At 39.9% G+C, this 12,113-nt stretch overlaps 1 protein-coding gene across 2 annotated transcripts in view; it reads right to left on the bottom strand.

The window, feature by feature from the left end:
- Window positions 1-8,806: 8,806 nt before the first annotated feature.
- Window positions 8,807-12,113, bottom strand: part of CLIC5 (chloride intracellular channel 5) — a 69,249-nt gene continuing 65,942 nt past the window's right edge. For both annotated transcript variants that reach the window (XM_021527240.2, XM_021527241.2), the window contains exons 5-6: window positions 11,397-11,578; window positions 8,807-9,169 (exon numbers count right to left, since the gene is read on the bottom strand). In XM_021527240.2, coding sequence (XP_021382915.2) covers window positions 9,002-9,169; window positions 11,397-11,578 — 350 coding nt within the window. In that variant the 3' untranslated portion in view covers window positions 8,807-9,001. The remainder of the gene's footprint in view (window positions 9,170-11,396; window positions 11,579-12,113) is intronic.

Genomic DNA, 12,113 nt, shown 5'->3' with positions numbered 1-12,113 from the left:
TATAGCTGTATTCAAGCTCTGAGCATGTTTGGTTTTTTGCAGGCAAAGAAAAGTTGTCTGTTTAAAAAAAATTAACAAAATTAAACAAAGTTCCACAATAACCCAATGAGAAAATAAACCACTTTTATTCAAATTATAAGGTGTTAATCACTCTTGGAATATAATTATAAACAGATCCAATTCAGGAAGGTGGGTTTCTTCATTTAACACATACTCATTTGAAGGATAAAAAAGAAATATTTGCTTATATATTCAAAAGCTTAAAATGAAACAATGAGCAGATAATCTTTTTGTGTTTAAAAATTAAATTTAACTCTTTCTTCAATAATAAAATATACTACCTATTATACAAAAAGGACATATTTTATTCACAGTTGACAGAGTCTCACGATTATAATATTAAAGGTGAACTGCAATGACATTTTAATTATATTTTTCCTATTATTACAGGTTATGAGGGTTAGAGCAGCACACAAAGGCCCTAATCATAGTCTTGTCATATAAAGAGCTGCACATGCAGAGAAAAAATAGAGTTTCTACCCAAAGAGGTTGCACTTTAACCTAAAATTGCACATTAAGAGAGGATGTTCCTTGACTGAAAAACACAACTACACAAAAGGGATCCTGGCTTGCTTTCTTATCTGATGAAGACCTCTGTATACACAGTTTCTTTTCACTGTCAGATACTATAAAATATTTGTTTACAAATAAATTACTTTCCTTTGAAGCTTACCAGGTCTTTTTAAAGGTAATTCCTGATTTCTCCATGAGTTTCAGATCTTGCTTTTAGCCCAATACTTCAGGTGGAAGCCCTGAAGCCATTAGCTATTTCTGGGATTAATGACATTTTGGAGGAGAAAATCCACTCATGTGAACTCAGGTCTTGACCAGTAGCTAAAAATTTGAGTGTCCTTTCAAATGAGCTCTTTTTTGCCTGTATAATGCCCTGAAGAGGTATCATGTCTGATCATCATGTCATGGTTCACTGCCCAAATTTTGCCTTTAAATATCAGTGCAGGTTTTAACCAACTGTGGGTCCATTGGGGCCATGCAGGTCTCTGCACAGGTTACTCACACACTGATAGGAAACTTGTCCACACATCTATGAAGACTTACAGACTGGTTCCTGCTAGCCTCTCTCAGTGGGCTCCCCTTCCTCTCCTTCAACCTCAGACCTCCTCAAAGTAACCAGAATTGTGCTCTAAATTAGTCAGGATTTGAAAAATGAGGGTTTTGGAGAGGAAAAAGCACTTCTGCTCACCCCCAAATCTTACTATGCAACTTGGTTTTGATCTTCAGGCTTTAGAACTGAAAACAGGTTACAAAAAGAAATCTATTGATCACAAAATCATAATTTTCTAGGAAATACACAGCAGGACCCTTCATTAAAAAAAAAAAAGGAGCAAAGAGGGGGCTACCATCATAGCACTTTGATGAGTTTGCACAGATGAGGACCAGTTCTCCAGGAATCAAACCAAGCAGCTGTTGGGAATTTGTTCATAGCCCCTGAAAACACAGGCAGGAGTAAAAGCTGTTTGCACCAGGGTTGGGTTGGGGAGTGGGGTTTTTCATCTTAAGTTCTTACAGTTAATAATGCCCTGCAATTTCCATCACACGACATACTCCTGGCTTCTTTGAAACACAAGGCTTGGAAACACAACAGCGTTGGAAATGAGAAGTGAGGCAGCAGCGGGGCAGCTCAGTGTACTTAAGGGAGCATTTTTAAGCCATTTAGCAGGAGTTTATTGCTCCAGCACTGGAGGCTTTGAGCATTCAAGCACGACAGGGTGTGCATTGTTGTGCCAGAACTGCCCACCCTGGGTGTGTGTGGTGTGGGGCAAGGGGCCAAGGGCTGTGTTTAAACGCACCCGCACGAGAAATGCGATTTAGGCAGAACAAAGCACACTTCTGTTGTGCCTCCCTGTGATTATAAAATAGATCTGTGTCATTATAAATAGAAAATGACTGGTGACAAAGATGCTGCTTTGACTCACTTCTGAGGCCAAGCTCCCTCGCTGCGGTTCCTGATGTCAGAACAATTTAGCGGCTGCACTGCAGGCGAACGCGCCTGGTTTGGGGTTAGCCAGTCCACATCTCATGATGGCTTAATCTCATTTTAAAACAGCAGGGATTCACTGGGGTCCTCTGCAAGCATCACTCCCTCACCCAAGGATGGCTCTGAATGCCTTCAAAACGTGCTGCGCCCACTGCAAGGCTCGGATTGCTAAATACCAAATTACCTTGCCCTCCAAGGGACTGCCAAACTTTTGGGGTCTGTGAAGTTGAGATCCTGCTTCCACACAACTAATAGTGTGGTTCTTGTTTATTCCAGTGGGAACCAAATCAAAGACACAGAAATAATAGTGCTGTTTCAAATGTGTAAGTTTTCCTCTTTATGCCACTTTCCATCCCAACAAACTTCACAGCATTATTGAATTAAATAATCCAGATAAATATTCTGAATATATATATGTATAAGTGTATATATATATTTTATGTTGTACAATAGGTAATTTTAAAAAACAAAAAAAAAAAAAAACAAACACAAAACCTGAACCAGAAATTAGAACTGAAGCCCCAACTACAGTATCTGGAATATTCTGTTCATTTACACCTAAGCATGATCCTTAAAAAACCTGCAATCTTTCTGCTTCAATAATTTAATCAGAATCCCACTTATATTTGTATTTTATACCACAGTTTATTTCCAACACGGGGGATAACCTCTCGTCTCCTGAAAACTCTTAAAAACTTTCTTAATGAAAGAGTAGAGAAATTTGTTGTTTGCAAATTCTACTTACTTATTGCTAACTTCCAAACTAAAGTAGTTAATTTAATGAAGGAGGAAAAAAAAAGGAGTGAGAAAGAAAAAGACTAATTTGGTGCCTGTAGCCATTTCCCAAATTCTTCAGAGTTTATGGACCTAGAGAGACAGGGAAAGAGCAACTTCTCAGCAGTGCAGCAGAATAGGCCAAAATGACCCTGTGAAACCCAAGCAATTCTGGGAATTAAAGGATGTTCACTCCTGTTATGGTTCTACACTGCAAACTGCTTTTAGGGCTCCCAGTAGTACCCATTAGCAATAGCCAAACTCTTCTGTTTTAATTTCATTTCATTTCATTTCCACCCTGTGGTGAGAATTGACAGTATCATGTTGAGAACCATTAAAGAATATTTGGATTGTTTTTATTCCATGTATACGTAAAAAAAAAAAAAAAATCCCCACCCTTCTTAGTTTTCTTTAGACAAGCCACTTCATAATAAGAGTGAGGCAGACACAATGGAGGCATCGTTGTTCTGTGGGACGCCACCACAGGGAGTGTGGCTGGAGATACAGCAGAACACGCCTTGGCATTTCACTGCCAGCAGAGCCTGGGCCCTGCTCCACTCTGATCCCCCACGGGACCCGAGCAGAGCCTGGCAGCACTGCCCGTGTCCCTGCAGTCCCACCTGGTGTCCTTCTGCACGAAGAACCTTTACACCACTCTGCCTCCTCTTCTCCCTGAGTGCTCCCTGTTCTCTCTGCACTCAAAACATCTTCATGCTTATGCCACCTTTGGCTTTACTGGGAATTCCTATTGGGAATTCCCCCACTGGGAATTCTGCCACCAGATTTCAAAGGGAAGAGAGTAATAATGCCCTTCATTAGTATAGACTTTTCTGTCATGGCTTTTAGGCCCCTCTCCAGGCAGGCAGGCAGGCAGGCAGGCACATGTTTAACATTAAACACATCAGTAGTCCCTATTCACATGCTGCAAGCTAGAAATGCTCATTAGTGCTGGATCATGGCTCCAGCTGAGCTCAAACACTTCAGCCAGGGAGGCAGGCTGGAGGAAAGGTGGCCCTCAAACCTTTCATCATGGTTGCACCATCACTGATGGAGCAGTTTCAGCTTCTCCAGAGGGTGGTGGGTCCCCTTGGCACGACCTGCTGAGCTGTGACAAAGCCACCATTCAGAGCTGCTTAGCTGATGAGCACAGCTCAAATCCACCACATTCAAATGCATCCTTGGGAGTGTTTTCAGGATTAGCATCCCTCCAGTGAATGGTGAAAGGGGAATGAGCTGGGGCAACAGGGGAATAAGATGATTGCTGTGGTCTCTGAGAGGCTGCTGAGTCCTGCGTGGGGAATGCCTGAGGGGTTACACGGGATTCTTCTTCACGTGTTAAAAAATTCACTTATCAACCTCTGGAAAAAAGAATTGGATGGGGTTTCTCAGCTTTTCTGGGACCAAGTGTTGTTAGAATGTGGGACAAGGAAATAAAACAGCTTAACATTCTCTGCACCTGAGCTGGAAGGGGAGAAAAGGGAACAGGATTCCTCTTTTCACTGCTGAGCCCCAAATGGGCTGTCCCAGTTCAGTGTCCAAACCAGCACAGCCCTCCTGAAAGGAGGAAATGGGGAATCTGTGACTCAGAGGGAACATGTCTACTACCTGAGAGAAACCCCTAGGCAAAGCCACCTTCAACATGCTGCCTTGCTCATGTCTGTGCTGAAATTCACAGTCCAGACTAAACAGTTACTTAACTTTCGGTTAAAGTATCCCAGGTGAAAAGACACAATTTAAAAAATTATTTTAATGCTGTTTTCTCAAAAAAAAAAAAAAATCATTACCTCCTTCAGCTTCTCAACAAGTATAAACCTCACAGCTTTCCTGCCTCCTCTGGAATTACTAAGTCATTGCAGACATCAAAAATTAATGAATAGATGAAAGATTCAGCAGAGAGGCAAAATCTTACCGGAAAAATATTTCTTAATATCAAAAACAATTCAAGAATAATGAATACATTTAGAGAAGTAATAAGCAAAGGCAAATTTCCTGATGCTTAAAAGAATACACATTAAGGAGGACACAAGACTTAGGGGTTATTTTTTTTTCTTTAAAACACCAATTCATTTTTTAAAACAATAATGCTTCCATGGGCTTCTGGTTTTACAGAAGTGTGATTTCCATGGGCTAAACTTTTGCAATGCTTTAAACTCATCTAATTAGCCAAACCCAGGTGATGAAGACAAGAGGCTTCATCCTACCAGATGGAAGGGCTACACAGTTTCCACTGTGCCCATCCATGAGAATCCTGCTACTTATCACTGAGGAAATGGTTATGGTTAACTTGGAGCTGAATTTGAGCACAGACAAGAGAGGGAGAAAGGTGTTTAGGGGTGAAAATAAAATAAATATATCTTTAAAATAAATAGTACATGCAATTCAACTGAAATTTCTTGTAGGAAACAAAGTTGTCTATTTTCTTTGTGCTATAGACTGTCATTCGCCCTGGCAGTGGCTTTTCAGCTAGTGCAACCAGAGGAGTAACCATAGTTCTATATTCCACACTAAACCTGAAAAAGCAACATCATTATGTGATTTCTATAGGAAAAAATGTTTCTGCTTTAAATAGACTTTAGGGAGATACTCTTAAGTACTACCTGTGCTGCAAAATGACCTCTTGGCGATTCAAACAGGTCTAACAGAGAATAAGGGTAACTAATCTGTGGGATTCTCAAGAACTCCCATACCACTGCTAATAGAAGAAAAATCAATATTCCTTACAATATGAATGGAGTGTTGGAATGACTGAGCAGGGAGCTTTGAAATAAATATCTAAGAAATGTTTGGATGAAATGGACATCTTCACAGACATTTGGTCTGCATTTCTGAAATGTAGATTATTAAATCCACATTGTTGGCTTCTTCCCTCTCTGCACTATGTCTTTCTTTACATCTTACAAAAAAATTTATGAACAAAGTTATTGTAAATCTGCAATGTCTGTCTTGTCACTTAGATTCTTTTTAGAAATGCTGCCTTGCCAATGTAGATATACAATCCTTTAAGATTAATATTTATTACTTATAATTCTAAATACAATGGAAGGTCACCAAAAATACTCCACCTAAAAGAATCTGGAGCCCTTTACAATCTCGTTGGTGATGGATCCTGAGCCTTGAGAACTGAGCTCAAAAACTTAGCAAAACACTCTTCTATGTAGGATTTCCAGTATTTCCTGCTTCTGGCAATGGATATAGCCAAGAAGCACAAAGGTGAGTAAAAGTTACAGATCTGAAAACATAAGCTTGGATTTCAAACCCAAAAAAAGGTCAGGGAATGCCTGAACCTGTCCATGATCTTGAATCAGCCTATAATAGAGTTATGAGGAAAATGCAAAGTTAGAATGCAGAGTGAGACTTGAATTCAGACAGAACTGGCACTCTAGCTGAAAACTGCTGCATTTTCCTCTAGTTTCTCATACCCATAATTATATTTTATCTAGATATTGTAGAATACTGTATGAAAAATGAATATATTTAAGGAATTTTTTTTGCAATTTATTGAAAGGAAATTAGCCTGGGGACTTTTAAATTTTATTATGAAATCTTAAAATTTTTTTAAGAATATGCAAATCATCTCAGAAAAATCTTGTTGCATTTATAGATAATTTTCTTTTTTATATGAGCCCAACTATTTTAAAACATTTTTTTCTTTTAAACCAGATGCAATTTGAGGTCACTGAAATCAACTGATTGTGATTTGGCCATCTTCTATAAAAATAGAGACAAACATAAGAGAATTTCAGAACTTTGAGATTTAGCAAAATGGAGATGAATCTGAGATTAAAATCAGGGCAGATCTGCCTGAGATTTGCTGCATGTTTGGACAGACTTAGGACATAAATATAATAAGCAGAGAGCAAGAACCTGCCTCTGCGTCTTTCATTCAAATATTCACAGCAACTGTGACTAAGGAAAGCTACTGACTGAAGTGCAAACCTGGGAAAAGGCAAATGAGAAAAATGTAGTTTTGGTTGATTGACAGGATCATACCGAGAGTAAAAAATCCCGAGGACCATTGATCAGATAGAAGACTTTTCTCTAGGAACAAACTTGAAGAGCTTTGCTAATAACACTTTTCTAAACTGACTGAGCCATCCTGACTTAAGTGTTGAGTGAAAACAAAAACCAGAAAGACAGAAAGAAATAATCGAGTCAATTAAATAAATAAATAAATAAATGCCAGAATTAAAAAAAAAAAAAGAAAATAATATCACAACTCAAATCTCATGAAGAAATGTTTTTAGCAAGCCACATGTGCTTGTGCAGATAATTCTAATCTCATCGGATTTTTTTGGCTGCTATTAGTGTTCTCTGAGCCAGCTGATTTCTTAGCAATATTTTAAGGAGTGCAAGCCTTTGCCCTCCAGTCTAGCCACTGGAGGCAAATAGCCCATTCTAGGAGACGACTTGGCAGTTCATGGATTTTCTTCCAAGGTTTTGAAAGTTCAGAACAAATTGACCATTGCATGTGAAACAATAGTCAACCACAAACTCTCTTCAGTCAATGAGCAACAATCTGCTCTCAGCTGGGTTAGTGTGAAAAGTCGAATTATCCCACTAAAGCAAAAGGATGGTTTCAGATTGTCATCAGCATCACACGACAGAGCCTGGCTTTCAATGTTGTTCCACTTTCCCAGCTCTCTGGCTGCAAACAAGGCTGCTGTGAGGTTCCACTCAGTCACAGCTCACCAGCTTGAGGTTCCCTTCAAATCAGTGCAGCTTTAGCAACTTTGATCAGAAGGGAGCTACATCAGGTTACAGCTCAGCTTTATTTTATCTTTTAAAACAGCAATAAATCCCCCCACAAACTGAAACCCATGAACCATGTGCTCTCCTCACATACTGGAACACATGAGCTTCAAGTGAAAGAGCTGTCATTCTGAAGTTGCTGAAAAAACGTGCAAATAATCACCAGTATAAAGCAGATGTGCCAGGCAGGCACTGAAGACAGGGCAAAATAATCTCTTTTAGGGAAAAAAAACACCTGATTCAAAATTGTGGAACCTGGATGGGTAAGGTCTGGATGAGTGGGACTGAGACACCATGCATGGATTTCTGCTAGCACACTTGCTGAGTTCCTGGCTGGAAATGTGCCCCTCACTGTGCCAGCCTGCCCTGATTGAGGCTCCCACAGCAAACTCCTCCTGGGGTGAGATGATGAGTGTTTGCAAGTGACCCATCTGGAGCTTCCCCTGCCCGGAATCCGTGTGCAGCGACAGCTTCCCTCTGCTGATCCAAGTTTCCCAAGATAGCAATTATAAAGGAACTGGCAACCATACAGTCGAGATGACAATATCCTGCGTGGTCTGGTTTGCTGTGCCAATTCCCTCTGTGGGTGCTGGAGTCAATCTGCTGCCCCGTTATTGCTGTGCCTGTCTGTCTCTACCAACCAGCAGATCCACTGGGCATTTTGGCACAGGCCCTGCCCTTCCAAGGGCTGCCTGCTCAATTGCTCTTTCACTCTCTTCTGCTTTAAACATTTAGATCCAACAACCATCATGCAAATTTTATGCAGAGTAGCATCTGCAAGTCTGACATATTCACTCAGGCTTCCCCCTCTTGCGCCAAGTTAAAAATAAATACCCTATAAACTCCTGGGCCTGCTAAGACAGAAGATGCATTCAGAGAGTTTATTTAAATATAACTGCTAAGAGCATTTCTGCTTTAGGGTCAAACTCCTATTTTCCTCTCTCTCTCTCTCTCTCTTGAATTTTGTTCATGCCTCAGGGATCTTAATAGAACTGAAGGAAAACGTCCTTGAAATAACCTAGAGAGGAACCAGTTCTATGTGTTCCTAACTCTCTTACCTGAAATTTCAGCTATTTTTGAAATGCTAAAGAATGAAGATCATGATGTACCCCCCAACATAGAACAAGAAACTAGTCAAGCAGACTCATTTCCAATACTGATTGCAAATAATACTAGTTGAGCCAGATCTTGGGTTAGACTTCAAAGGGTGTCCACCCCCATCCCCCATCCCCCTCTGACCACCCCCCCCATTACAGCTGCCTTCTCTTTTCTCCAGGGAGAGGCAGATTTGTCCCTGCCCAATACACTTGGAACATGGGAAGTCATAAAGATGCCAACCAGACAGCATAACGATAAAGTACATCTTAAGGCAACAAGGAGCAGAGTCTGTAAAAGGGGATACTGAGCCATGGCTGGGGGCACTTAGGACTTGCTGAGCCTCTTGGCCACATCTGCATAGGCTTGCTCGATTTCTTTGTCTGCTGCACAGGTGTTGGTGAACTCATCCCTGGTGTACGCGTTCTTCAGGTACCGCCACAGCCCCGTCATCTCCGCCGGGAACTCGAAGTTGCGGTATTTCTTTGCAACAATCTAAAGCAAAGATAAAACACCTGAAAATATACCATCTTACAGGGGATACATCTCCTTCTTAGGGGGCTTCTTGCTCTCTTCTGTCATACAATTAATAGCAAATTAGAGGAATGTTTGGAGAATAAGTGATTTATCATAGAAAAGCCTGAGAAGTGACTGTTGGTTGTCCCCTATCATGCAAGGCTGCTGCTTGGCCTAAGGATAGTCTAAAGCTACAACCTGGCTACTGTTACAAAATTTCAACTTTTATGAAGTTGAAGTTCATGGATTTTACCATATTGGGGTTTTTTTTTTACAACTCTTAAGTACATCACCTAAAGTTAGACACACAGAAGAAGGGGCTGAATTATAAAGAGCAAGATAGATTTAAGAGAAAGGCATTAGTAATGATTATAACATTTTCATATTAATTATTATGTTTAACATTCTTTTATATATATATGGTATTATATTTTTACTATATGTAATATATTTTGCCTGGTAAATGGTGTCAGAGGATATAACCACCTACAGCTGTTTGAAGGCTGGATCCATGTTCATGAAAAGGAGAAATTCAGGGTGGTATGGGTACCATGATTAGGAAACCAAGATGATTTAGCATATATTAGAAACAGGAGCATTGGGATAAACTGAGAGAGAAAATGGTTATTTCAAGACTTGTTAGACTAGGAAATTGTCTATCAAGGCAAATTTTCGATTTCTAAAAACACTCAGGCCCTTATTCAGGAAAATAGTTAAGTGCATACTTAATTTTAAGCACCTGTACAGTCCCATTGAAGTCAATGGGATTAATCTGCACTTAAAGCTAGTTGGTTGGTTAAGTACCTTGCTGGATTGGGATATTTCAGTTTCCCTGTAGGAATACACCATATAGAATAAGCTTGTGGTGACAGAGTGAGCTATCTGATAGGAAAGGATGGATTAGCTAATTTAAGGAGTGCTTCCAATCTCTAATTTTTCTGACAGTATAAAATTGTTCCTGGGCATAAATTACATACATATGTGCCACAGAGTTCCCCTTTATTTTTAAAGCACATGGTAGAGCTGTTTTCCATCTCAGATTTCTTAGGACAGTCATGTTCTCAGAAATGACTGTGACTTGTTTCTATTACCAGGATCCACTTGGTATATGAAAGCCCAAATCCTGCCCTAAACTGCATTTAACTAAGCATTCTTGCCTTCCATGATGCTTCACACACATATGGGGAAGATAAAACCTGCTGGGCAGCTTAAGTCAATATTTTCAAAATTTCCAGCACACATCTTCCATCAAATGAAAAAATAATTCACCCTTTTCTTCTATCTGTTAAATGCTTCTCAGGCAATATCCTATGGCTATGCTTGTCTGAGAAAAATTTTAATTCTCTTTTTACATCTTTCATTTCATCCCTAAGAGACAAGAACCAGTGAGGGGCCACACATTCATTTTGCATTGTCTGACTCCAACATCACCAATGAAGACAAGTCAGAATAAGCACTAAACCTGTGAGGATATTATCACATCTCTTACCTGGTGACTTATGTGCTTTTTAATTTTTTTTTCTTTTTGCATGTGTGCAGTCAGCTCCCAGGCTCAGTTTATGTTTTGGCTCACAGAGCCAAATTAGATGCATGACTTGGCTTTAATTCCTAGCTCACTCGCTTGCCAAGGTCTGCCAGGTATTTGCGTTATTCTAAAGCCACATGTCATCTGATAAATTAAATAAATGCAACATTTAGAAGTCAAGATGATGTACATGATTTGCACTATACCAGCAACCATTGTACATCTTAAGTCCTGGACCTTGGCAATGACTTTAATTTGTTAACTTCTCTGTGTGAAATGCCACATGGAATAAATATTCCCCAAAGAAATTGACTGCTGCTCTTAAGTTACAAATGGGTGGGAACTGACTAAAGTTTTGACATGTTTCTTAAGGGCATTAGGAACTAATTAATAGGAAAGACTGCTGCTACTTACAGAAGGGTAAAAATAGAGACAAGACATCTAGAACCTAGTACTGTCTTCACCACTAATAAGTGATGGGACAGTTTTCCCATGAACTAAATATAAAGTTCCTTTATTTAACCTCTAGGAAGCCCTGAAGAGCAAAACTGTGTTTCAAAGTGCTCTTCTAGGCCTGAAGAATTCTCTGCTGAAATACACGTTGGTTTTGGCACTCAGCTGTCAGAGCAAGGCACACCATGTCAGATATGGATTCTTTGACCATCTCACAACATCTTTTACCTTCACAACGTGGAGTTTGGGCAGAAGGTTGCAGTCAGCAAGTGTCAGGTCATCTCCATCCAGAAACTTGCGTTTAGACACTTTTTCCTCTTCAGTGCTGTCTGCATCAATCTCCTCTGGCAGGGGAGTTCTCAGGTAGTCATCCAGCTTCTTCAGAGCCTTCACCAAGCCCCTTTCAAGTGCTTTGCCAAAAAAAAGCAAAGAATAAGTGGCTAGGGCAAGATAAGAATTGTTTATAAATGCTCATTGTCAATGGCTATGCTAGTGTCTAGAAAAAAACCAAGAACCAATTTCTTCATTGTTAATTTGTGCTCCAAAGCTGACACAATCCAATGGCAAAGTAGCCCAGCAAAGTACATCTGCCTGAGGATAAATCTCATCCTGCAGTGGGAAAAGGGACACAGGGACCTTGCTGTACCACGTCTTCTCCTGACAAACAACAAAAAGCAGTGAAAGAGATCACAGAAGAAAAAAACAGCTTGTCAAGATGATACACCAAAAAAACACACATTGCCTATGATATTCTTCTGGTCTGTTGAAAGCCATCACATAGGTACTGGAACCATGTACACTGCTCCTTCATTCTTCTAACCAGCTGCATAAGACTGCAATGAAGTAGAATTTTCTAGCATTACTTCGGTTCTATCAAGTCTTAATTTTACTTCTTTCAACACCCTTGCAGAGTAATTAAAGGCAATAGCAGTAATTCCAAAGATG

Source organism: Lonchura striata, chromosome 3 (genome assembly GCF_046129695.1).
Source record: "Lonchura striata isolate bLonStr1 chromosome 3, bLonStr1.mat, whole genome shotgun sequence".
Classification (NCBI taxonomy): Eukaryota; Metazoa; Chordata; class Aves; order Passeriformes; family Estrildidae; genus Lonchura; species Lonchura striata.
The sequence above is the reverse complement of the archived record's forward strand: the minus strand, read 5'-3'. Positions and strand labels throughout refer to the sequence as shown.